Below are 27,788 nucleotides of genomic sequence, written 5' to 3'. Positions count from 1 at the left end.
TTAGGGTACTTATATCAAATGTAAACATCGTAGAACTGTTACAAAACAAACCTCAATCCTTTTTTGTGTGTGTGCTCTATTTAGTGGGTAAGATATTTGGCTATTTTTCAGTAGAAATAGCATGATATGATAGAATAATAAACGATGCACCTAGCTTCTTAGTCATTATTTTTTTCTATTTGAATCCCAGTTGGGTAAAGCCTTATTTGTGAGTCTGAATTTTCATGACCAGGAAGAAGAAAATGTTCTAGTACTAGGTAGTCACCAACTAGCTATGTGCCCTTGAAGAGCTCATTAAACCTCGCTTGGGCTTTTCTTTTTTAATCTAATTTTGTATTTGGTAAATTTCTAGCCTTTCTGTGACATTTTCTAGTTTTTTAAATGGTTGTGCATACATTCACCCTCATTTAATCCTTCCAACCAAAATGTTTCAGGTATCAGGTACAGATTACAGAGATAGTCAATTCTCTCTTACCCAACTGTTGGGGCTTAGATATTGGGGTATTACACATAATGTTAATATCACGTTGATATAATTTTAGCTCTTTTTGATAGTATTTCAGTATGTACTTGAAACCATCATTATGAATAGGTTTGCCTTAAGGTTGAAGAAATATAAGTAGTCATCCGCTGCATGACCTGTCTGGTATTCAATCGTCATTCACAAGATAAGATCCCTCCCCAAAGGTCACCCACACTGCCAGTTATTTTAATGTCAAAAATGAAAGAGCTGATTCATAGAAATTATTAATAAACCATCAGTTAAATCAGTCTTCACTACAAGTATGTTTCTGATTATACATTTCTGAATAGTTTAAATTCCTTAGTTGTTTAAAGCATGTTTTAATCAAAGTTGGTTCAAAAATGGTTCAGTATTACATGATTTTCAGTTAAAAACTAAACCAATAATAGAAAAATTACCACATTATATTTAGTGCAACAGTAAAGTAATATATTAGCCAGTTTCATTTTTTTTGGCATGACAAACCTGTTTCTTGTTTGTTACCCTCTTCCAACCTGTTTTCCCCTCAGTCTTCACATCTCAATAGTTCTAAGATTAGTAGTTCCATTTTCCAGTATCTCAGACCAAAATCCCTGAAGCCAGTTCTGATTAGTTTTTCTTTTATCATCCTTAGCAAATTTTGTGACCTCTCTACCATATATATACCATAGACTATACAAAATACTATACTCGGAATCCTGGCATGTCTTACTGCCCCCACTTCTACGCTCTGATCCAGACCATGGTCACTGTTCTGCAGGTTTCTATCAGTCCACCTGTGCTCCATGCTCCCACTCCTGCTGCCACCTACCCCCTTCCCACCTTCACCCAGCACAGCAGCCAGAGTGATGTCAAAACATGCCAGTTCTCCATCTTGAGCCCTCCAGTAACACCTTATATCATTTAGATAAAAGACAAAGCCTTTCCAGGGACCTACAAACACAGACCCCCCGTGATTTTCCCCGGACACCTCTCTGATCTTACCCTTTCTTCTCTCCTCTGGCTCACTGCACTCTGGCCTCACTGGCCTATGTTTCTTCTAGCATGCCAGCTTGGCAGTCTTTTCGTGCCTTTCTGTTTTCTGTAGTATTTTATACCATCTGATGTACTACGCCTCTTATTTGTTTATTGTTTGTCTCCCCAGTTAAAATGTAATCTGAGAGCAGAGATTATATTTGTTCACTGCTGAGTTTCAGCACTGAGAGCAGTGCCTAGTGCAGGTAACTCTATAAATGTTCGCAGAGTAAAATGAATGAAAAAAATTTTTATAAGGTAATAGTTACACAAAATATATCCTAAAGATTATTTCGTCTATTTGAATTTTAATTTTTCAATTGTTTTCTGTTAAAATTTTTTGCACTTATTCTAATTATGAGTTATTATAATACAGTAATTGATTAATTCTGACAGAGTGAATGGACAAATTAGCAATAAAGCAATCATTTCTGGATTATGCCCCTACTAGCATATTTATTGCAATCACATACCTTCCCATCTCTACCCTGCATTGCCAGCAAGATGCCAGGAGGTCTGTAAAACTCCCATTACTCTACTTCCTGGCATTGCCAATGGGCTCTGCCTTGACCTGAGGTCAGCTTAGTTCCTAAACTAGAGTCTAACTTGTGGTTCTTTCACTTGTTCTAGTACATTTTTATGTTAAACATTTTAATCCACCCAGGATTTGTTTATTTATACACATATACCTATAGCAAGGCTAAGACCCTAACTTAATCTAAATGGGGTGTGTTTTTTTTGTTTGTGTTTTTCTTTGCCAGAAATACAATTTATTGAATATTTCATACTTTATCTCATTATTACGTATGTGTATGTGTGTGTATACACTTCTGTAAAAATATACATGTATATGTGTGCATGTGTGTGTGTGTGTGTGTATATATATATAGTACATATATAGTATACACCCACACACACACACATATATACATATGTATATATGTTTCTGGACATTCTGTTTTGTTCTTCTGAGCAGGTCTTATACCTGCACTAGCATTACACATTATGTAGCTTTTATAAAAATCTGATCATATAAAATCTGTCTAGAACCCCTCAGTTGTCCGTTTTCTTTGGGATGAATTGGAATAAAGTCCAAACTAACTACAAGGCAAATAATTGGGCCTTCTAGGTTGTTTTATGATATACATTAGTATCTGTTAGGGAAAACCTGCATATTATCGTTTTCAAAATTTTGTTGGTTGGTTTTACCTATTTATCTTTTCAGATGAGCTTGAGACTAGGGTTGTGATTTGGCATTGAATTACATTTCTAGGTTGATTTGCCTGGTATTCGCACCTTGCAGGTTTTTCTGTCAGTACTGTGGGGTATCTCGTGTTCACCCTTTTGGGTCTCTGAGTAAAATCTGGTTTTCTTCCTCCTCATGTTGGATGCCACCTCGGCCTCTCTGGGTCTTCTGCCTCAGGCAGGCTGCATATTCCATATTCCAGTCACCTCTTTACCTTGTCCTGTTTGTAGACTCCTAGGAGGGATCTCAGGAAAGTCGATTTTGTGTCCATTTCTTAAGAGCGTGCCATTGCTCCCTGTCCCACACAGCGTCTGTGCCACAACTCTCCTTTAGCCTGGGGCAGGCTCAGCCTGTTTTCTGTGTCCCTCCTGTTTCTGGGTCCTTGTCTTCATTGTGATGCATTGTTGGAAGATTTTTATCTTTAGGAATCAAACTTGTCTTGTCAAACTTAGCTGACTCTTAGAAACTTTCCAGTTCATAACAATATTGCCGCCTCAAGATTGTTATCCTCAAGATTGGCTTCTTAATGTTGGTTCATCTTTTGCTCATTAGTGGGAGAAAATGTACTTTTTATTTAAACCAGTGCTTCTCAATCTTTAATGTGAGTACAGATCACCTGGGGATCTTGGTGAAACACAGATCCTGACTCAGTAGGTCTGGGGTGGGGCCCAAGATTCTGCATTTCTAACAAGCTCCCAGGGGATGCCCGTGCATCTGAGCGTTGGACCATCCTTTGGGTAATAGCATTGAGGAGGTGTGATCCATGACCACTGACTTGCCCTGTGGCTCCCACAACTATAAACTGAGAATGTAGAATTACAGAATTAGTTATCTGGACTGACCAGCAATCTAATACACAGATCCTGTTTATAATGTCCACACAGTGTTCATCACATTTTTTGAAACATAAATGGAATCATATGTGTTCTACAACTTCTCTTTTTCACTTGATGTGGAGAATCAGTAAATTTTGAAATATTTGTAACAAGTGGCTGTGCCATTTATGTGGCTGTACCATAATTTGATTAACACATTCCTTTAGTGGACATTTAGATTTCTTTCAAATTGTTTGACATTACAAGCAGTGAGATACAATCCAAGTGCATAGATTTTTTTTGCACCTGTGCAAGCATATTCATTGACTGGATTACAGATGTGGATTTACAGAATATGCATGTTTTAAATTTTGATAGATACTAACAAATTGTCCTCTAAAAAGATTTAGCAATTTATATGCACACCGATAATGTATGAAAGTACCCATTTTCTGACATCCTTACCACACTGCATATTATCAGTTTTGTATTTCTTCTGTGAAGTTTCTTTTTATATTCATTGCTTTGGTTTTTCTCCCATGTGATGCTTGTCTTTTTCTTAGTGACTTCTAGGAGCTCTTTATGTATTCTGGACACTAATCTTTTGTTATATGTGTTGTGGCTGTTTCCTCCCAGTTGTGTCCTGCTTCCTAATTTTGCCTCAGCTTTTTGACCCTTAAAATTTGGGTAACAATACCTGCCTTGAAAATTTTTAGTAAGCATTAACAAAATAATATATAATAAAGTACTTAGCGGAGTGCCTGCCATGATAATTGTTAGTTATTTTATTAATAGCTTATCTATGTTAGCTTTTATTATTATTATCATTCCTCCTGCACTTAGGCTCACCTGAGCGCTTACTGTTAATACCTCTTGCGGTTCAGCGTCAGCTGTCATCATGAACTCATGGTCTTCCTGCTCACCTTTTGTTGGATAGGCTGAGTACCTGCTCTCAGTACAGACCCTCTTTCCCAGACAATCCTGGTTGGTTTTATCTTTCAGCCATCCCTGCCAGTCCATGTTTAAAACTGCTTCACCACGTTTGCCTTGCTTTGCTTTCTTTGAATTGTCAAGTAGTTTTAGGAAAAGCAAACAGCTCTCTTGACTGATAGAGATGAATGGGGGAAAACACTTAATGGAATTGCCTGTTTCTACCTTAACTCTTAATTCTTGTGAAATGCCATTTAGGACGTGCATAGTTAGGGAAAGTCTAACAGGCAGAGCTTGGGGACTCTTCAGAGTTTAGAAAGGGGAACGTTGCCAAAGATAGTGCTGGGCACGTCTCGCGGTATGTAGATGAGCCCTGTACAGAACTTCAGGACTAACTTCTAGGAAAAGATGTTAGACTCAAGTCTCTGGGAAAATGAAAAATGTCTAAAATTTTATTTAAAAGGCTGCCAATATATTTGTTTTAATCATTGCTTACTTAGGTATTCTTTCAAAGTATATTTTTTAAAAAAACACTCTGGGATGTTAGATTTATCCTGGTTAATTTACACGTCATATTTTTATGTGGGCTTTTTTTCATTCTGTAGAGGCATGAAGTGTTGAATTCATAGATGCCTAATTATGTTGAACATAATACTGAAATTTATTTTTAGCATAATATTGAGAAATCAAGATTTGGGAATGATCTTTAAAAATATATGAATAGTTAAACTGTTAAAAGTTGGTGAGTTTACAAATGAACCAACTCAGTAGTTTTAAAATATGTTCATTCATTGATTTACTCAAAACATTTTTTGAGTGGCTGCCATGTGCCAATTCAGGGCGTTAGCTGTTAAGATTGAAAATATGAATAAGATGTGTGGACTCAAGGAGCTCACAATCTGATGCTATTAAAATAGATATGAAGACTAAGAATCTAATCTGAGCAATATAAAGAACCTAATCTAAAACAGAAAATGGACCCACTCCAGGTTGAGGCAGGTTCCATGCCCCTCACGAGTTCTGAGCTCCCTAAACAGTGTTACCTCAGAAGGTATTTGAGGAGGAGATCTAGAAGAGACTAATCACAGGAAGGGATGGAGGAAAGAGGATACACCTCCTGTATTGAAGGGTTTTCTCAGGAATTAGTATTTGAAGAGGAGATGGAACGGATAGGCCCATTTTGGTATAATATTTGCAGAATATTAACAAAACTTATATTTAGATGCTAAAATTATTTCAAGCTAAATTTTACCAATCACTAAGTTATTAAAATCATTTTTTTACAAAAAGCAACTACCATATTTTGGAAAGTGTTTACTTAAAATTAATGTTAACTCATGTTTGACGTTAAAATATTTAAATAATCAGTTTTAAATATGTGTCCAGTTGTGGATGCCTCTTATCTGATGAGTTCATCTCCTCCGCAGTTTCGGTGTCTGAACTGCTCAGCCTTGCAAGTCTGCTCTCAGGATGGCCCTTTATATCAGGTAAGAGGCACTCACGACTGTACATATGACCCTAATGATGCCACCACAAAGGGGATTGCTTTCATCCCAAATTCAAGTGCTTAAGACATGTAACTTTGCAAAACTAATACTAATTTGAGCTACAGAACTTCCTCTTTTCAAATTATGTCCCCAAAGTTTTCTGTTATTTTAGTTCTCTTGAAATATATCTAATTGTATTACACTAAAACTGAAATTATAAATGTTAAGGCCATTTTTTGAGTCGAGAATTTCTGATAATTACCAGTTTCAGCTCTTGAGAAATCTCTGCTCCATATTGGATCTCAGTTCCATACTTAACACTTCTTTGTGTGTTACTTTTTAAAATTAATCATTCGCCCACAAGTGAAAGATAAAATGCCAGATGAGGTGAAACTAAATAACAGCAACAGCTGAGTACAATTGTGAGCTTCCTTCCTAGGCCCTGCCCTAAGTTCTTTACTTGGGTTACCTCTTTTAATACAGAAATGATAGTGAGCTAATTTAATAATGCACTGATATACTTGAATGTGCATCTGAGGAAAGTTTATCTAATAAAAATACATTTTAAAAATTGGGGAAATAGAAGAGACTAAGGGTGGTATAGTAAGGATTGCTGCTGAGTATAGAGATGATCTGTGATTAGCCTTCATCCATGGATTAATCATAACGTTTTTTAAAAATCCCCATTGTTGTTTTATTCCAGAATTTAGTCTTCATTCTTATTTTCTTGGAGCCAAGAAAGGAAAATTGTAATTATTATAAAACTCAACTAGCTATCTTACCTCTAATGTTTTAGGGTTGGAACAAATGAATGTATGTGAATTATTAAAAGTACCTCTTCAAATCACTAATCGAAAATGTTAAATTGGCAGTTTCTCTAGAGTTTCCCTCAATTTTTATTGTTAGTGCTATGATACAGAATCCCCCCCAGTCATTTAAATGCATGCTTTTTAATACTCACTGGTTAAGTACTGTTTTTTTTACTAATGGGGTAAGCAATTTAACAACTGTAAAGGCCAAGAGAAAATCATTTTGGGGGAAAAAAAATCATCTTTCTCCTTACATTATGTAAATACTGTAACTGAGCTGAGAGATTTGTATATATCTGCAGTGTACAGATATTTTAGCTTCACAGCTGATTTGGAATGATGCATTGCATAGTAGTGATGCCCCACCTTTAGCTGTAATTCATACATACATGGCTTTTTGCTTTTACTCTTGGCATTGATGTCTGTTTATTTCCTTAGAAATAAAGATGTTCTTAAACTCTAAAGTATTAGAAAACAACTGGAGCAAGACCAAATTTTCAATAATCCACACAAATTTCCTTTTCTTTCTTAAACACTTCATTATGGATTATACTCCTGTCAGAAAGTTGTAATTAATAGGATGCACCTTTAGCCAAAATTCAGCCAGAAAATTTCAAGGAAAAAATTAATTACTTTTTAATTATAAGCAAATATTATGTGTGTATAGCTTTGTACTATTAAAAATTTTAAGTTTTGTGAGAATTCCTGACATGGACAATTTTCTAGGAAAACTACAAGTGGACCAAAATTCACCCAAGAAGAAAGGAAACTTAAATCACTAAGTCATGAAAGACATAAAATTGTTAAAGAATTACTTTCTCAAAGGAAACCTAAATACTTTTATGGTCAGTCTCTCAAATTTTCAAGGAAGTAGACCATTCCCATTCTAAATTGTTTTAAATCATTGAAAAAAATTGAATTCTTCCAAATTCATTTTACAGAGGTAACATAATCATGATAGCAAAAACTGACAGAGAACCCCAATTAGAAAACTAGTATCAAATTTCATTTTGAATATAAATATAAAGATGATAGATATTATACTAAATATACTAAACTATTATACTAGAAGAATAAACCAAAACCAAATATTAATAGTAGTTTTATCAGAAATGCAAGAATATCTTAATATTAGGGGAGGGAAATTACACATTATATATTGGAAACATTTTATATATATACACACACACACACACACAGTCAAATAAAAATCATCAGTAGATGCTGAAAAGGCATTTGATAAAATTCAATGTTAAGAACTACTTTTCCTATCAGCTTCTTATTTTGGAAATTTTCAAAACAACAAAAAGTTAAAATAATACAAAGGAATTTACTTTTATGCAGGTCTACCAGTATTAACATTTTGCTACATTTTCTGCGCCCCCTTTTCCCCTCTCATCTTATTAATCTCTTTATTAATATATCTACAGTTTCTTTGTGGATGCATTTGAAAGTAAAATGGCAAGTATCATGACAGTAGACCATTAAATACTTCAGCATATGTTACCTAAGATTAAAGACCTCCTCATACATAACCAAAGTACCACTTCACACAGGAAATTTAAATAGTATACAAAATATTAGAGATGTCAGTTCTCCCCATAATTAAATTATGAAATTTAACAAGATTCTAAACCCATTTCTTGTTTAACTTGACAAAATCAGTCATTCTAAAGTTCATCAGCAAATATAAACCAGTGCTTCCGGTCAGTCACATTTTTAAATGAGTGATCAGCGGGCGTGTGCACCTCCACATACTAAAATGCATTTTCAAGCTGAAGTCATTGAAATAGAGTCCTCACTGAAACATAGGCATACGAATAAAAAGAATGGCTCAGGAACAGACGTTAGTATGTATGAATCTGTAAAGAGTATTTCAAATTAGTGAAAGAAGATTCATTTAACAAATACCTATTGAACACTGAACTGGGCACTCTGTTAGGCCCTGGAGACACAGAAGTAAAAATGAGAAAAAGCCTTTTCTCTTATAGAGTTACACTCTAATGATGGTAACAGACAAAAAATAAACAAGTAAAGTTTACAGTGTTAGAAGAAAGAGTAAATAAATAGAATAACTTAGATAAGATTACCAAGAGAAGACCTCTTTAAGGTGGTGATTTTTTAATCAAAAAATGAGGGAAGTAGCCATGTGTACACCTGGGGTAGGGCACTCCAGGCTGAGGGAACATAGTCCAAAGACCCAGAGGACAGATCATGTCTGGTTGTTTGAGGATTGTAAGGAGGCCGGTGGGACCAGAGCAGAGACAGTAGCTGGCAGTGGGCAAGGGTGATCAGTGAACTTAGAACGTAGTTGTTGGGCGTGAGTTGTGATCCAGTAGGGTTTGTTTTCAATGAATTGTACTAAGAGTATTGGTGGTGGTGATGGGGGGCAGGATTCAATCCATACGTCACATTATACTCGTATGAGTTTCTCGTGGTTTACAGTGGTGAATATTAAAAATGATACCATCAAAGATAAAGAAGAAAATACAGTTGAATGACAAATCTCAGAGTGGGGATGGCCTTTCTCATTATACACGTAAAAGGAAAAAAGAGACAAACCAAGTTGACTATTAATATTGAAAAGTACATGGCAAATATGCTATAAGGAAATGTTAGCAATATATGACAGACAGGTTTGATGTCCTTAATACATACAGAATTTATACCAATCTGTTCAACTTTCCATAAAAAACTGAACAAAAGACATGATTAGGCAAGTCACAAAAGAAGGAAACAAAACTGGCTAATAAGCAGACAAAAATGGCTTATTTCTTTAGAAGTCAAGAGATGAAAGAAGAAATAAAGTACTATTTTATGCTTATTGAATTGCCAGATTAAGAGGGGGGAAAGAATAGTACTCATTACTGATGAGGCTATTTGAAGAATGAGCACTTAATTTTTTTTGGAAATGTAAAAATAGAACAGCTTTCCTGAAGTCCACTTTCTTGTGTGACAGTATTTATCAAGAAGTCTTTTAAAATGTGTATGCTGTTTGAACCAGCATTTCCACTTCTAGGAACCTACCCAGCGGTCGGGGATAAAGTGGCGAGCATAGATCATTGAGTCGGGATTAATTTGTATTAGCAAAAAAAAATAAAAAATAAAGTAAAATGTCCAGCAAAACTATTTATTGATAACTTATGGTTCATTTCTATAAAGGCATTATAGACAGCCTTTAAAAATGATCATATAGGACCATATTAAGTAATGTAGAAACAAGTTTATAGAATTTTTAAATGGACAAAATTCTTAAATAGACAAAAGTATTTAACCAAACAACATTTGTATTATGATTCCAGTTTGGGAAAAAAAGTAAATACATACACAAAAAGACTAGAGAGATATACACTAAAAAAATACAGTGGTTATCTCTGGATGGTAGCATTTAAATGTTCCTTTTTTTCCTCGATGCTTTTCTGTATTTTCCAAATCTATAGTAAAGCCAGTACTTTTATGATCAAGTTTTTTTTTGTGTGTTTTTTTTTAAGAAAATACATCAGTCAAAGTAATTTTATCATTTTCTAACATTATCACATTTGAAATATATATTTTGGAACTATCTATTCTTTATGTTTTACGCGATGAGGCTGAGGACTAGCAACTATGAAATGTAGCTCCATTCGGTGCAATCACTTAACACTAAGGAGTGATATGCCCTATTTCATTGTAAGAAAGCAAACTGAAGCACAAATAGACCTTGAAGCTTAATTTCTAGCACTGTAACACATTTCAATGAAATTATTAAACTACATATGTTGTCATAGAACAAAACAAACACATGGTTACTTGGAGAGGAAAACAAAACCATTTTCATCCCAAAACAGAAAATCCTGACCACTTACAACTAAACCATTTTATTTCCCTTTCTATCTTCATCCTTGTAAAATTGGTGATGGATTCTATATATTATGACCTATATATACAAATGACTTAATTATCTGCAGAAAGTGTGCAGATTCAAGAAGTCAGAAATGGAAGGCAAAGCAGGAAGGATTATGATGATGAGGAGCAAGACTGGCTGGGGTTGGGTAGAATGGGAAGCAGTAGAGTGAGGGTTGGGTGTGTGGGTAGTGGTCTTCAAATCTGGCTGGCTTTAAGAAACCCAGGGAGTTTTATAAGATGCAGATTTCTGTGCTCCCTTCCCAGATACTCTCATTCAGAAGGAACAAGAATAAAGTTTAAAATAAAAACAAGCAAACAAAATTTAGACCAAAATTTATTTCATCCATGGAAACTCTTGAGAGCCTGTCTGCGGCTTTTTCTCCAGCCCTTAGATAACTGGTAATGGCATCGCCTTACTTCACCTGGGAGGAGCGAGACTTAGGAATTCTCATTTCCACAGTCCTGTCCTATCCTGAGCTAATGGTAAAAGGGATTTCCACACTGTGTCTTAGTGTGTATTATAGCTGTGATCAGTACGCAGTGGTCATTTTCAGGGTTACAGAATCCCAATCTATGCCTTTAATCTACATGAAAGAAAACACAGTTCTCTGTCATGGATTTTTGCATTCACCCACACTGAGATGAAGGGGTAATCAGTAGTTTTATAAAAGTAGCTCCTCAAAATTCATTTTAAAGGGAATCTACAGCTTTGAAAAAAACAAAAACCATTGGTCCTCCATCGTATAGAAGGCAAATACAGGGTGAAAACAGACTCAGAAGTAGCAGCGTGGCACATACCATTTATCTGCAGGAAGCTGCTGCTTCTCTACTGTCTGTTGATGTATGGCACCTTTTCTACATAGAGCAACACGAAGGACAGTCTGAACCGTTCAATTATGTAGTAGTCAAGTCCAAATATTTCATAGTATCAACTGACTATTGGAAGGAGGCAGTAAACCTAAGTGTTTCATGTAACAAATTGGCTACTTAATTTTCAACATTTTTAAATGCTAAAAAAGGTATCAAACTCACTTTTAAAAAAGTAGTTTATGAGAACGACCCCAGTTTCATAGACTCACAGCAGGGGGTGTCTTTGTTCATTTGTGACTCAGTGGGCACTGAGGCATAGCTCTGTGGGAATGCAGCCTGCGGACTTGTCTGGTTCAGGCCTACAAGGTTTAAGTCCCACAAGGTCAATGATTGAATGCCGTTGAGGAGAGCTATAGCTTTCAATCCTCCACAGGCCCTGTGTCTCCCTAATATTAGCACTTTTTACATATGCAACCAGTATGACATCTGTAGGGCTTTGAACTTGACCTTTGCTGGATATGGTGGAAAACTTAACTGAGTCTAGAAAAATAATAGCAATTTAAAACTACAGGGTTTTCAGAGATACGGACAACAGAATGGTTGTTACCAAAGGGGAAGGGGCAAGGGCAAATTGGGTAAAGGGGAAACTAGACTTAGGGTAGTAAGCACACAATACACTATACAGATAGAAATTACAATGTTGTACTACTGAAATGTATATAATATTACCTCAATAAGTTTAATTAAAATGTATAGCAAGTTTTAATGTCATCTTGTTATATACTCACTAGTATCAGCAAAAACTGGAAATTATTTCCACATTCTTAAAATCTTTATCCAGTCATCTATCAAAGGACACTTTGGTTGTTTCCAACTTAAACAATCGTCACCTCAATAAACTTTAATTTAAAAAATCTTTTGTATGTAATCTATATTGTTTTTATATAAACACAGCCTTATTCATTGTCTGTTTTTATTTTATAGTCATATCCCATGGTATTGCAGTATCGACCAAGAATTGATTTCGGTTAGACCAAGGGGCCTAGATCCCACTGAGATGAATCCTGCACTATTTGTTTACTCATCAACAGATTGCACAGCGAACGGTGTGTGGACTAGAGGGACACAAGATTTTCAGCATGCAAATAAGGCCATTGTCTGTCTCTACATTGTCAGTTGCATTTATGTTGTTTCTATTAAGAGCAAACCAAGTGCCATTCTGCTACTGAACCATCTGCATAAGTTATTTGTGCTGTCTCACAATGTACAATATAAGTCATGGTTGAAATCAGTTAGGTGTGCAGCCATGATTTAGCCTTCTGAATATTTTGCTTGCTTGTTCCAAGATTGTTCTAATGTTTGATTACACTAGTAATATGGCTCAATTTTTGTGGTGTTACAGTTTTCACATACTATTTCATTAATTCTTGTTTAAATAGAGTATTGCACAAGAAACTAATAATTATTCTATCTCGAAATTATTTTGTATGGGAAATATATTTAGAAAAGTGATTTTTGAGCCACTGTCCTGTTCTCAGTAAGCTTTTTGTGTGCAAAATAGTTCAATCATTTGGGGAAGAATTCCAGTTATTCTTTAACATGTAGAGCACACTGTAATCGTAGGCATTTAAGTCATCTGTCAGTGTCGTCTACCACTTGCACAAGGAGGGCATGTGAGCCCCGCCAGATTGAAAACAGATGTGACTTCTTGGAGAACTGAAATTGGATTCACAACCATTCGAAATGTTGGCAGCTGATCACATTATTTCTAATAAAATTAATGTGTAAGGTTAATCATCTTCATAATGCCTTATGACAAGTGGGTGCTGCTTCATGAAATGTTATTGTAACACCCATTTGATGGATGCATCATTACATTGTTGCTCTCATTTGATAAGTACATTGTTTCTCTCTTTAAGTTGGCCTTAGGTGTGTGTCATTGTGGCATGCAGAGGGTGATGACGATTTTAAATATTAGACTCTTTAGAGCAGATAACATTAGCTATTATATGGATTTCAAAAATTTCAAAGCATTTTTAGATTAAAACTGTTAGTTATCACATTTCCAAACCATTTGCATAAAATAGAATAAATGCAGTATAGTAGATAAATATGCTAACCAAAATTAATGGTTTGAGGATATTTCATTTTAGATCCTACAGCAATCAGGGGGAAATGGGATTACTGTTTTATACGTAAATTCATTATGGTCAGAGCTATGATAATGTCCTCGATTTTGCAGTTTTGTTAAGTCTTCCATTCATTTTGAGATTAGTCTACAAGTCAAAGACAGTCTTGTTACCTTAAATTATATGAAGAACTTCATTTTAAACATTTTAAAATTTACAGTTGTTTTCAAAAAACTTACTTGGAAATTGTTTTATTAATGTTTCAAAACAGGTTAACCTCTGAAACTTGGGAAGAAACCTTGAAAGTTAGGAAAAATATTTGTTCAAGAAATCTGACATGAGCACAATCTGTGTGTTACACACATAGTTTTTATACTGTATACATGGTAGATGTGCTACATTTTCCAGTAAAATGTATCACAGATTAATGCCTTCTGAATCTCAAAATGCTTCTTAGAAATAAAACACTGTACAACTCTGAGAAACATACAAAATACAGCTAAATCTGGATGCATTTCACAATATAAAAAGCTGAAATATCATGATTTTTTCCAGATATCTTTGTTTCAAGTCAAAAAGTCTATATTAAAATTTTCTGTTGGTTTTGTTCTGACTTTTGTAAAAAAGGTTATGGCAGTACTTTAATTTTGATTTTGTTAGATTGTGTTTGTGCTTAGAAGGGCTCACAAGCAAAATTTAAAAGGCAGATTTTTGTTAACTCTTTTTAAATGGTTGGAACAGACCATTACACTCAACCAAAAACAATTACTCTTTAGCTACAGAAATTATTTTGTTATGCTGTGAAATCCAATTCACTGACATCCCTAAGAAAATTTAAAATTTATTATAAATTTGTCACATCCAGGTCAGTGATTGAAGTAGTGTTTTACATATGGAAGTTAATTTTAATTGACTCAATGCAAAATGCGTTGAGAGTGCATTTTAAAAAACCACAACTGAGACCTGGATGTTTTGGGGTCCTCAGCCAAAACTTACAACCTTATATAAGTTTTATATACATGATCTCTAAATTTGTCCTGTTGCTTCATCATACGTAATTTCACTATTTTCCAAGGAAATAGTATTGGAAGCAATTAGGAGTTCAAAATATTTTAGTGCATTAACATTTTTACTGAAATGCAATGGAATATGTGCCAAAACATATAAAAACCTTATATAAAGAAGGACATCAGTTGTCATTTGGAGGAAGGTACACATTTTATGATGGTCCTGAGTAACACGGTATTACTATTAGAACCACAAACTTCTTCAACCAACCTCTTTTTGATATATTTATGATTTTCTAAGTATGGGACTACTTTCATATCTAGTAATACACTAAATCCCCAGTTAGTCATTCCCTAAGCCAGGTTGTGAAATTTGCAAGAAAACAGGTATAGAAAAAAAATACACAGACAACTTTTATGGCTAGTTTTATAAACTTAGGGTGCTAGTAAAATAAACTCTAACCATAAATAGGCTATAGGAATAATCACGTGAATTTACAAAATTGGAGACTACATAAAATTAAGTTTTTCTTTAATTGTTTCTTAAGCAGCAAGCTGAAAGAACTTTACTTCCATAAAAGATTTTGTAATCTGTTTTCTCTGCCTCAGGTACCATACTTGTAAAAGGGTCAAGGAACCTTGGATATAAAGGCCTGTGGTTTATAGACATCACTTTAAAACTGAAGTAATCACATCAGTTAATAGAAATATCAGAATATGATCTTTTTTCTAAATTAACAAAATACTTTTAAGAAGTAAAAACAAGTAAACTAGAAAGCTCATTGATGAGGGAATATTAGCTCATTCAGTCTGGGGCGCAGGTATCTTGGGTAATGTCTTTTACCTACTTTTAGAAAAGTATATTATTTCTTTATTCATTGAAAATCTGTCCCATACTAATATGCCACATTTTATAAATGTAATGAGTTTGCTCAAGTATATTATATACTCAAATGTAATCTAAATTTAAATGATTCTTTAAGAGAAAAAAAGGATATGTTATATAATATTGTGAACTGTTTAGCTTTATTGAAATATTTAAGAGAAAGTGCCTCATTGCAACTGTGCATTTTTGTTTTAGATTTACTACATAAAATTTGAGTTATATGTACCTGTCTCTTATGAATGATTTCATATTTAAATAGGCGCTCGTAAGTTAATCTCTTTTTTAAAGATTTTCGTAAGAAAATACATATCACCAAAGACATTTTACTGGTAATTAGTAACCATGTTGGAGAGACAGTTTTAACAGTTTGGAGGTTGGAAATTTTTAGATTGCAATTTAATTTTATATTAGATAATAACCTTGAGTAATTGCTAAACTGTCACCAAAGAAAGGTTTTAAACTGAATTTTCATAGTGAGCTCAATCAAGTGCAGTTCTTGCAATAATCAGAGCACTCTTTGTTTCAAATATCTTCCTCGTTTTTCCAGCACATTTGACAGATCTTAGGAAATCCTCAAAGGTGAGAAAGAGATAAACACAAATAGCCTCCCTCTGGATGAAAAGTGGGAGAAATCTGTACTTTGAAAAGAAAGTTGAAATTGAGATTTAAATTCTAATTTAAGAAGCTTTTTATTCCATGGAGGCACTGTAAACAAAAATTATGCTTATTTAAGGTTCCTGGGTTCTTAGTAATATGAAATATGTTATTAAAGACAGAGTGGTGAAAGTGCTGACAGGCTTGTGTAGAAAACAGTACCTACTGTTGGACTCAAATGTCAATGCCTTTTCTGTATTCAAAAGCAAAATTTTCATAATGGCCTATTTTTTTCCTTGAAAAAGTAACTCCTTGTCTTGTTTCTCAGCAATTACTTTGTTATTCAAATTTAGCCATACAGCCAGATTTGGCAAAATGCGTTTCAGATCCTGAGCATATACATGTAGTTAAGCACTCTGCTTACACCATTCTCCCTGGGAGCTCCTCTGCGGCCACCTTAGAGGTAAGGCTCCCACTGTGACACCTTTCTGATAGGCCACCTGGCTAAACCTCCTCGGGGAGGGTAAGAATGGACGCACTAAAGTAATTACATGCTCTGAAATAATTTTGTAGTAGGCTAAGCTTTATACATTCAGGTGTCGGTTGTAGGGGAATTGCAGAAATGAATGAGTTTGCCATAACTGTAATTTCCTGGATTAGAAACACAAAAATGTGAAATGCTATTACTAAGTTATATATCCCTACAATAAGGAACATGTCTGCCAGATCTGGCTTATGAAAGACTGAAAAATGTTAAATATTCTAGAGACTCTTTGAAAGCGCAAAATAGCTAAGCAATTCTGGATTTATTTTATACATATAATTCAGTAATATTTTGATGGAAAAACATCAGATTGAAAGTTCATTAAAATATACTTAAATATACATTACAAGATTTTCATAATTTTTTTCCTACAGCAATGGCATTTTCCCAATAATTTGAAAGTGATTCTCTTCCTAGTGTAATGTTTTCACAAATAGTGTGTTGACTTGCTCTTCTTACTATATTTTCAAACAATTAAAATGAGCACTTCCTTTTCAGAAAGTTATGAAATTAAACTTAAAAATAATTTATTTTAAATGCTCATTAAAATGTGTCTGTATTCCTGTTACACCCCTTTTCTAGGATTCTACACTGAGACATTGCTCAGAAATGCTTTTTTAATTTTAATTATCTTTAAATCTAGAATCGAGTGAAACTGATACATGTTAAATACTATGCCTAGTTTTCCTCCATCTTCCAGAGCTTCATGGAATAAGAAATTAACCTAGTAGTATAAATGAGATGAACTATTCCTGGGCAACGTAGAGATAGTAAGCAGATTATTCACAGACTTCACATCGGTCCACTGGAGCAGGAGCTGTACATATTAGAAATGTAATGGGATCAGCCTACTATTGTTCGGGGTCAGTTTTCTTTTGCTGTATTTTTTAGAATGGGGATGGGGGCCTAAGTGTCCTTATGAGCTGTGGTCCACGACAGGAGCCTGTGAGGAGAACACCAGGGCTCTGCTGCTTTCCTGCATCTGGCAACACAACCGCAAGCACCAGTTCTTCCTAGAGTAGCCCTCACGTTCCATAAAACCGTCATAGGATACACTGTACAGTTAGGTTGCTCATTTTCCTTTGAAATATAAAATATTTTAAGCTTTTTTTGTCAAAAGTGGTAACATCTTAATACAAAGAAAAACCTTTTTGTGGTTGTAAGATTTAGCTTATAAATCATTCAAATTGAAGTGAAAGATTACCAGGTCATTGTTAATGACTTAGTCTATTAAGAATATATGTATTTTTGTAAAGGAAAAGCACTTGTAGATATTTAATCAGTACAAGATATATGTCTGTTTTGCAGAAATAAAATGCTGCTTAGAGATTCTCTAAATATTTTTTATTTTTGTGCTCAAATGTATTTTCTGTTGATCTATGGAATGTTCTGTACAAAGCTGTATGGTCGTACTGTTGGGCTAGATACTTTTGTTTTTTAAAATCTGGACTTAGCCAAGTATATTTGACCATGTTAAAAATAGTATCTTTGTTATTAAAAACTTGATTGCATAATTTATTGTTTGTGATCCTTAATATTAGTAGTTGTAGATGGCAACCTCAGTTTAAAAGTATCCATTGAGTACTATCCTAGTAAGTTTTATTGAAATTTTTTGAGTATTTGAGATCATAAGCATTTTCTAAATATTCTTGAGCTATTTAGCTTTAAGATGGCAGATGCCCCTCAAAATATGTGAAGTATGCACAGACATACACTTTAGAACAATTTCTTATTTTGTTAAATCCAAATAATCCTTTGAATGTAATTGAGAATCAAAGAAAGGCCCAAGTGAACTACAAGACTGCTTTCTTCAGCCAGTTAGATAATAGCTTTGTTTCATTAATACCTTTGTGTATACTTGCCTCAGGAAATCTAGTTATGCTGAAGTAAGACTTTCAAGTCAGGAAGGTTGCAATGATCCCTATCTCTGCCTCCTTGTTACTTTGATGCCTGAAGCTTGTCCTAGTTAGTGCTGCCATAGAGGTGGCTAGAAACCCCAGGCGTTCAGTGAGAGAGGGAAAGTAGCTATCCTCTGACTTAGCAAGATTTGACTCCTTTCATCTTTTACCTTCATCCTCTCCAAAGGCTGTTGCAAAATGGGCAGGAACCCTGAAGATTGTGCAGGGGAAGTGCTCAAGATGTAACACATTATTTTATCACATGCCAATGCACTTATTGGCCTGTACCTGAGGTGAAGGCCTCAGGGAAGCCTGGAGGACGTAGTCAAGCCCCCAGGAGAAAACAGTTCTGTGACCTGCTAATCAATCTCTGCCACACTTCCACTGAGGAAAGGGGTCCAGTTCACCAGTTCTTAGTGTTTTGTCAACACATGCTCAGCTCTGATCTTCCCACTAGTTTACAAAGGTAAGGAGGAGTCTTGTACTCCAGCTAGGCCTGAGAAGGTAGGAAGCCAGCCTCTGCTTTTTATGTGGCCAGGGAATGTGCAGACAGTATTGCTGGAAGCCACGTGGAATGCTGCAGGACACACAGAACCCTGCCATGGGATTTGGGGTGCCAGGATTGCCACCGTAACCATCAAATCATGCCCAGAAAGGAGAAATGGGCAGCAAATGATTACCCCAGCTCCCACCAATCAAAGCCCTACTCCTTCGAAACCCAATTCAGGTCCCATCAACTCAAGCAGGCTTGTCCAGACTCTCACTCTTCTGTAAGACTTAGCACTTTTATCGCAACTATCATAATTGATGTTTGTCCTCCCATTAGATTATGAGCTTTGAGAGGGATGCTGACAATGTGATACAGCCCAACCCTCACACAACACATCTGCATAGTAACTGGCACCCATGAAACCATAGTGAAAGAATCCAAATTTCAGAAAGAGGCAATGCTAACAACAGTCTCCAACAGCCTCCTGGTGTCATTCCTCGTTCTATCAGGGTGTCAGTCATACGGGAGTAGAGCCTGGCCCTGATGACCTCATCTGACCTCAGTTACCTCTTTAAAGGTGTATCTCAAATGCAGGTACATTCTAAGATGCTAGAGGTTAGGGCTTCAACACACGACGGAGGACACGATTCAGTTCATCACAGTCATGTGGTGCTCCACGTGCAGAGTCAAGTGCAGGGTCATTGTGTCGTGAAACTTGGGGCCGTGGACTTAACCAAGCTGACTCTTGTTTCCTCACTGGTAAAGCAGGAACAGTAACAACTTATCCCATGGGTTTGTGGAGGAACGAGAGGCCATAGCCAGTGCTCAGAGAAACACTGCAGGAAACACTAAAGCACGGCACACTTGTCTGCCATCTCTATCTGATCATCTGCAGATTGCGATCCAAGGTCACCTCAGTGTTCTCCGATTTGCTGTGAGCCAGAAGACGGTCAGATAACGCAAAACTTGCTTACCTAGAGAGCTAGTCCGATCACACGGTGGCTCATAAAACTCAATCCCATTCAATGTGCTAATACAGAAAGGACCCAGCACAGGGTCAGCACAAAGCAGTCACTTTACAAGTGTCTTCCCTTTCCTTTCTCTCACTCCCACTTAATCATTACAACAACCTATGAGCTAGGCATGCATAGCCCAATTTTAATAACATGAAAGTGAATCTAAACTCACAGTCACCAGAGATGTATTGGGGTCTCCAACACAGGTCTTTCTTTTAACAAAGGGGATTGTGTTCTCAGGGCCACGGGCTGTCTGGCTCTTGAGAGAACGAGAAGATTGTGCTCAGGCCCTCCTGGCCCCTCCGGGATGGATCAGATAGCAGATAAATACCTGGCAGCCACGGTGTGCCCAAGATGACACAGCATGTACGTTCTTCCTGTGGTCAACACACTGTTCGGAGCACCTACCCTATACCAGGCACTGTGGTAGGATCTGGGGATACAGTTGGTGAGCCAAACAGAGTCTACCCTTATTCTAATGAAGCTTCCAGGATGGCGAAGGACTCGACATTACACACAATAAATACGTAATAAAAGAGCAATAAGGGTTCTGAAGAAAATAAATTCTAGGAGAAAGAATGGGAGGTCCAGACCTTTCTGAGAAAATCACATTTAAGTGGATACATGAAAGAGAAGCTGGAGCTAGACAGGCAAAGAGCAGTGGAAAGAACGTTCCTGAGGAAAAAGAGCAGTTCAAGCTCCATGGAGCCCAGCCACCTGCAGAAAGCCAGTGTGGCCAGAGGGAGTGACAGGAAGCGTGATGGGAGAGGATTCTGGAGAAGAAGGCAGGGACTGCCTCTATTTACAAGCTTGTATTTTATTCTGACCACAATAGGAGGGTTTTAATCAGGATATTGACATATTCTTATTTACGTTTTTAAATGATCACTCTGGGAGCTTTGTGAAGAATATAGATTGTAAAGAGGTAGGGCCTAGAATAGAAATGGAAACAGGGAGCAGTAGTCCCGGTAAGAACACCCAAACCAGTGTCAAATGAACGTAAACAGCCATGGAGAAATGTTGATTTCTTTGCACAAATCCTCCCCTACCCCAGCCACAATGTGCCTAAATTCAGTGTAAAAAAATTTTAGGTCATGGGTGAAGCTCTAGATGGCGGTGGGGAATTCAGACCAATCTGGTGGGAAGAAGGCATGGAACTGGAGAGGATCCCCCACATCCAAACCCCCACCCCTTCCTTAGGAAGCCTGGAGCACTGAGGGTGGCAGGAGCAGGGGCAGGGAGGTGGGCTCTGCTTGGAGTGGGTGGGAGACGACCAGGAGAAGGGATGCAAGCACTCGGGGCTTCTCAGTCTGGAATCGTGAAGGAAGAGAAGGGCACAGGGGGATCTCTAAAATAGTGTAAGGCCAAGATCACGATGAGGTCATCTCCAACATAGCCATCTCTCCACCTACCACAAAATGCCGTGCCTGGGCACACAGGTAATTCCAAACAGGTTTTTCAGTGCCCAACTTGTCCCCATTGCAGGTTTCAACAATGGTGACCACTGCTTCCTTGTTGAAAAAATTCTCTTCTCTTGGCTTTCATGATGCAACTCTTTCCTGATTCTCATTCTTCCTTTTTGGCCATCAGGGAAGAAACTAGGTGCAAGTAAGTAAAATGTCTAGGGTGCAAATTTTCAGGAGGCATTTACATTCAGGGTCATGCAAATGCCTCCCTTCTTCTGCTGGGGCTTTAATTGTGGGGGGTCTTCCAGACTTGGCCCTGGATTCTCTTCTGACTCTATACTCTCTTCCCAACATGATCTCACCTAGGCCCTCAGCTTCAAGAACCACATCTATTCAGAGGACCTGCAGAATGGTCTCTCCACACCCTGTCACTCCTCTGAGCTCCAGAGCCTAATATCCAACAGCCCACTGGGAAGCTCCTCTTGGATCTTTCATTGACAGCTTAAACTAAACATTTTCAAAGCAGAAGTTAAGATTCTCTCTCCCCAGTCTTTTCCCAGTACTCTCAGCCTCAGGGAAAGGTTCTACCATCTGCCCAGTTCCCCATCCCTGAAACCTGGGCATCGTCCTTGACACAGTCCTCTTCCTAACCCTTCATCCCATCCACCAAGCACTGCCTCTTTCCCTCCTCAATGTCTCTGCATGTGGCCTACATCTGGTCTACCTCCTGCCTAGTCTGATCTACTGTGTTCTGTTGACTGGACTGCCGTAAAAACCTTTTATCTGGTCCCCATATGGTCTCTCACCAACACTCCCCCTTACACACATTCTGTGTTTCCAGAACAATGTTTTCAAATTGCAAATCTGATTATATTACTCCATCCTCTACTTCCCTCTACCCCTTGGCTCAGAGCCTTTTAAAGGCTTCCCATTGGTCTTAGGATAAATCAACATCCTTAACATGGCCTACGGGGACCTTCATATTCTGCTCCCTGCCCACTTCTCCAGCCTCATCTTGCCTCATGCATGGTCATTAACAATTCTATGCCCAATTCCAGTGTGTGTGTTGGGGAGGGAGCAACAAATTCTGTGATACCAGCTGGATGTCCTACAATTCAACATAACTGTGACACTACCTACCTGGAGATAGTGTCAGATCCCACAGGTTAAGGGCTCTGTCCTACAAGACTGCCCCCACCCCTTCAGATGTCAACCGCAAGTCCATGTTGCCATCTGTGCTTCTGACTGACCGGCTATAGATTGGAGGTTCCAATAACCCTTCCTTGGGTTCGATTAATTTGCTAGTGCAACTCACAGAAATTAGAAAAACATTTTACTTACTCAATTACTGGTTTATTATAAAAGGATAAAACTTAGGAACAGCCAGATGGAAGAGATGCATAGGGCAAGGTGTGGGGGAAAGAGTGAAGAGCTTCCATGCCATCTTCAAGCCTGCCACCCTCCCAGCATCTTCGTGCGTTTACCAACCCAGAAGCTCTCAGGCTTGTCCTTTGGGTTTTTATGGAGGCTCCATTACATAGGCTGATTGATCAAATCATTGGCCATTGGTGATCAATACAACCTCCAGCCCCTCTCCCCTCCCAGGAGGTCAGGGGTGGGACTGAAGTTCCAATCACAGGATTGGTTTCCCTGACAACCAGCCCCCCTTCTTTTCCAAAAGTCACTTCATTAACATAAACTCAGGTGTGTGGTTGAAAGGGGTTTGTTATGAGTATCAAGACACCTTTGTCGTTGCTCTAATCGCTTAGGAAATACCAAGGGTTTTAGGAACTCAGTGCCAGAAACAGAGAGGAAGATCAAAAATATATTTCTTATTATACATCACAATATCATAGTCAAAATCTACAAGGTCCATGCAGACACACCTGGCTCTCTTGTGTCTCTTATCCTTACTGGTTTCTCCCCATTATTGAACTTTTGCTTATACTGCCCCTCAGCTTTACCTAAGTAACTCCAAACAACCCTTCTTCGGCTTAGTCATCGTTACCTAATGAGTCAACTCTTCCCGTCTCAACTCCGGAGCCCGTTCTTCAGGGAAACCTTTCCAGCCCTCCATGATGGGGTTAGAGGCTTTGAAAGGATTCAAATACCTCCTCACGTCACAGTGCAACTTTATGCATATGGGATTGGATTAATAGCTAGCTCCCATGCTGATGTCTGTTGGATTCACCGCTGAATCTCCAGGACCCACCACAGGGCCTGACTCACAGCAGGAATATTTACTGAATGAAAGACATTCAGTGTAATGTATAGACGAGCTGGATACATGTCTGATGGTTTGACTTTGGCAATGCTTACTGGGCTTTCATAAAACATATAGTATGAATGAAGGCAAATAGCATCAAGTAAGAACCATCTGACACTAATTTCATAGTGCTAAGATCAGATAAATTGGTCCAACTGTGGAATTTATGGGGGGTTCATGAGAGGCTAACAAAGAGATTGGACAACCACATTCTGTGGTCAGTTATTCCCTTATCTTGTTCTGTTTGCACTCTTCCCTAAGAGCTGCTTTTCCTGACATTTTGTTTTTATAACTCTTCACTGATCCTTCCTTTTTTCTCATATGTGATTTTCAAATGACTTCGCCATCAGAAAATCAATCTATTATCCATGCCCTTGGATCCAGACATCCAGGTTGAAGGATTCTAGCTGATAGAAATACTATTATTATTGCAAATGACAGAATACAAAAGACTATTTACGGCCACATATTTTGTAATGGTGAGAAAATAGAAACAATGTAAATAAATGTCCACCAACAAAGGAAAGGATTAATTAATCCTACTATAGCATTATAGAGAACACAGCAGATCTATATGCTCTGATGAGGAAGGTTGCATATATAATATCTTGATAAGGAAGAAAAAGGAAGTTGAGGCACAATATCTACATTATGATCCCCCCACACCCACACACAATAAATATGAGTATACAAACAGTATTCGTATAGGCCTGGTAAAAATCCAGAAGAATACACATTCAATTATAATAGTGGTTACCTGTGAGAAAGGAGATGGAGGGAGTTTGGGAAGGTGACCTCATTTTTTGCTTTATATTCCTCTGCATTTTCTGAACTTGTGACAAGAGCATGTTGTGTTTCAAACTTCAAAACTCCAACACTGTCGATAATAAATTTGTTTGTTTATTATCTGTCTCTCCTCACCTGGAAGTAAATTTCTTGTGGTCCAGGACTTTGCCCATCTTTTCTCATGGTTCTGCCCCTGTGCTTAGAACAGTGCCTGAGACACAAGTGCTCAATGCATATTTTTTATGAAGGACGAATCCATGTTTCAAAAACAAAATGCCATTTTAATAAAATCTGTCTTCCACATCTCCCACTGCATGTTCTTATGTGCAACTGGGTGCTGAGGACTCTGAAATTCTCTGTATCCGTCTGGTAGCCCTGAATCAAGGTTCCCCACATTGTTGGTTCTCATGGCAAATGAGTAGCAAAGCCCCCCCATGCGAGTGTAGAAAAGCCTGACAGGCTCAAAGTTCTCAGCTGATCAAGCTTCAAGTAACAAAAACACAAACAAACAAAAAAATGGGGCTTTTTAAGAGAAACCTTGATATTGGAATAAAGTTTATCAATTCAAAAATTGGAGCTAAACAAGAACACATTGAGTAACAAACAAGGAAGATTGTGCTGTCACATTACATGCTCAGTAACTGAAGAGTCACAACTGTTTAACCACCAAATAGTTTAAGCCAGTTGGAAGAATTGCATAAAACCACAAAAGTATAATATATTATAGCTTAGGGAAAGATCTGCAAAAATGTGCCCTCCACTGTATTCTGTGGTTACTGTTTATTTTTAACTTTCCTTTTGCTTTACTGTAGAACCAATGCACAGCAGTGCAAAGGAGACACAAAACCCAAGAACACACAGTCTGACTCCCCTTTTCTTCATGGAGGTACTTCTAAATTTGAGGCCCACAGCAGAGAGAAATTGGTCAGGTCAAAGGACCCCAAAACTTAGGGGTTTCCACTTTTGGGACCAGCAGAGAAGGCAATGAGGGGGCATGTTTGTCCCTATCACCTGGACCTAATGGTTCCAGGTTTGGGGAGCCTCAGTTCTTGCATGTCAAGTTACATAATATGTGACTTCTGTGGTTTTGCTTTTTTCCTTCCTGCACCAACAGGCTACGGGCATGGCCAACTAGAAAGATACTCAATGAACTCTTAATGGAAGAAGGCAGGCACACTTGATTCTTATTAAGATCCATGAAAAAACGTAATTTGCTAATTTAACTTCCAGAAGCTAATGGAAATCAAATGCTAACAGCCTAAACAATTTCCAACTCAATCTCTGATTATAAAATCAGAGATCGTACCTGTCATCTTTATTTATAAAAGACAAATCTGTCATCTTTCCCTTGTCTTTTCCTGTGATGACAGCTTAATGTGATTTCATCCGATGTGGATGAAAGTTAAATGTTCTTTAAAAAACAAGTTCATAAGAATAAGCCTAGGAAGTAGAAAAGGATGTGATTGAATTTTATTTTAAGAAGAATATTTACAAAAAATTAAATGAGGCATGTGATTCGAGATGGGGAGGAAGCAAGAGAGAGAAACTTTCACTTTTAGCTTCATTCTGTTCTGAATTGTTTGAATGTATGTCAAGGATCAGGAAATAAACACAAAGGGATAAAAAGTGAATTCAGAAAGGATAAAATCTATATAGTTTTCTCTAAGTGCTGTAGCTAACACGGCCCCATGCAGCACTTGGGGGCTCTCTCAGGAAGTCATATCCTTGCCCCATCAGGGCCAACCAGCACTTGTGAATTCTCTCCATTGGTCCCCCCATAAGAATCAGCTCAAGTTACAACTGTTGCTTAAGTCCGAGTTCCCCTGGTGGACTGGGAAATTTACAGAGGATATTTGTACTTTATCAGAGAACAAAATTCCAAGCCACAGAAAAGAAGGGGGAGGGCATAAATTGTAGACTATGGAAAAATTACTAGAATGAGAGTTGGGGAACATGCTTATAAAATTTCAAGCAATGTGTTGTTTTTGTAAGATAAGAGATTTTATGCAAAACAAGTCAAATATGTGCGGTTAAAAACACAGGCTTTGTGGTCAGAGACCTGGGTACAAATGTTTCTCTGCCTTTTGCTTTGGGCAACTTATTTGCCTCTCTAAGACACAGTTTTCTTACCTACCCATTAGGTACACTAAAAAGACAGCATTGTTCTGAGAAGTATATGAAAGTGCTCAAGAAAAGTAGCCATTAATCCAAAGCAATCTATAGATTCAGTGCAATCCCTATCAAAATTCCAAAGCCATTTTTTCCCACAGAAATAAAACAAACAATCTTAAAATTTGTTTGTATGAAACCAAAAAGGACCACAAATAGCCAAAGCAATCTTAAGAAAGAAGAACAAAGCTAGAGGCATCACATTTCCTAATTTCAAACTATATTACAAAGCTATAGTAATCAAAATAGTGTGGGATTGGCATGAAGACACATAGATCAATGGAACAGAATAGAGACCCCAGAAATAAACCCATGAACAGATAGTCAATTAATTAATGAGAAAGAATACACAGGAATATATATTGGGGATTGTATATTTAAAAATATACATGTATAAGCCAAGAAAACACAAGAGGGAAGGAGCAGTCTCTTCAATAAATGATTTTGAGAAAACTGGACAGCCACATGCAACAGAATGACAATGAACCACTATCTTACACCATACACATAAACTAACTCAAAAGGTTTTAAAGGCTTGAACGTAAGACCTGAAACCATTAAACTCCTAGAAGAATATACAGGCAGTAAGCTCATTGACATCAATCTTGGTGATGATTTTTTGAATTTGACACCACAGAGGCAACAAAAGCAAAAATAAACAAGTAGGACTATATCAGACTAAAAAGTTTCTGCACAACAAAGGAAACCATCAACAAAATGAAAAGGCAATCTACTGAGTTGGAGAGAATATTGACAAATCATATATCTGATAAGTTGTTAATATCCAAAATACATTAAAAAAATTAATACAACTCAATAGCAAAGCAACAATCAATAGCAGAACAAGTGTTGGTAAGGACGTGGAAAAAAGGGAACCCTTATGCACTGTTGGTGGGAATGTAAATTTGTGTAGCTACTATGGAAAACAGTATGGAGCTTCCTCAAAAATTTAAAAATAGAATTACCATGTGATCCAGCAATTCTACTCCTGGGTATTTGTCCAGTGAAAACAAAAACACTAACTCAAAAAAATATAGGTACCCCATGTACATTGCAACATTATTTACAATAGCCAAGACATGGAAAGAACCTAAGTGCC

At 37.1% G+C, this 27,788-nt stretch overlaps 1 protein-coding gene across 3 annotated transcripts in view; it reads left to right on the top strand.

Annotated features, from left to right (window-relative positions):
- PCGF5 (polycomb group ring finger 5) overlaps window positions 1-18,172 on the top strand; it is a 102,655-nt gene extending 84,483 nt beyond the window's left edge. For 2 of the 3 annotated variants that reach the window (XM_074339397.1, XM_019739164.2), the window contains exons 9-10: window positions 5,935-5,994; window positions 12,483-18,172. In XM_074339397.1, the coding sequence (XP_074195498.1) occupies window positions 5,935-5,994; window positions 12,483-12,530 (108 nt within the window). In that variant the 3' untranslated portion in view covers window positions 12,531-18,172. The remainder of the gene's footprint in view (window positions 1-5,934; window positions 5,995-12,482) is intronic. The other variant, XM_019739174.2, reaches the window with a different exon arrangement.
- The last annotated feature ends 9,616 nt before the right edge of the window (window positions 18,173-27,788 follow it).

Source organism: Rhinolophus sinicus, linkage group LG07, assembly GCF_036562045.2.
Source record: "Rhinolophus sinicus isolate RSC01 linkage group LG07, ASM3656204v1, whole genome shotgun sequence".
Classification (NCBI taxonomy): Eukaryota; Metazoa; Chordata; class Mammalia; order Chiroptera; family Rhinolophidae; genus Rhinolophus; species Rhinolophus sinicus.
Note: the sequence above shows the minus strand (reverse complement) of the source record. Positions and strands in the feature narration are given on the sequence as shown.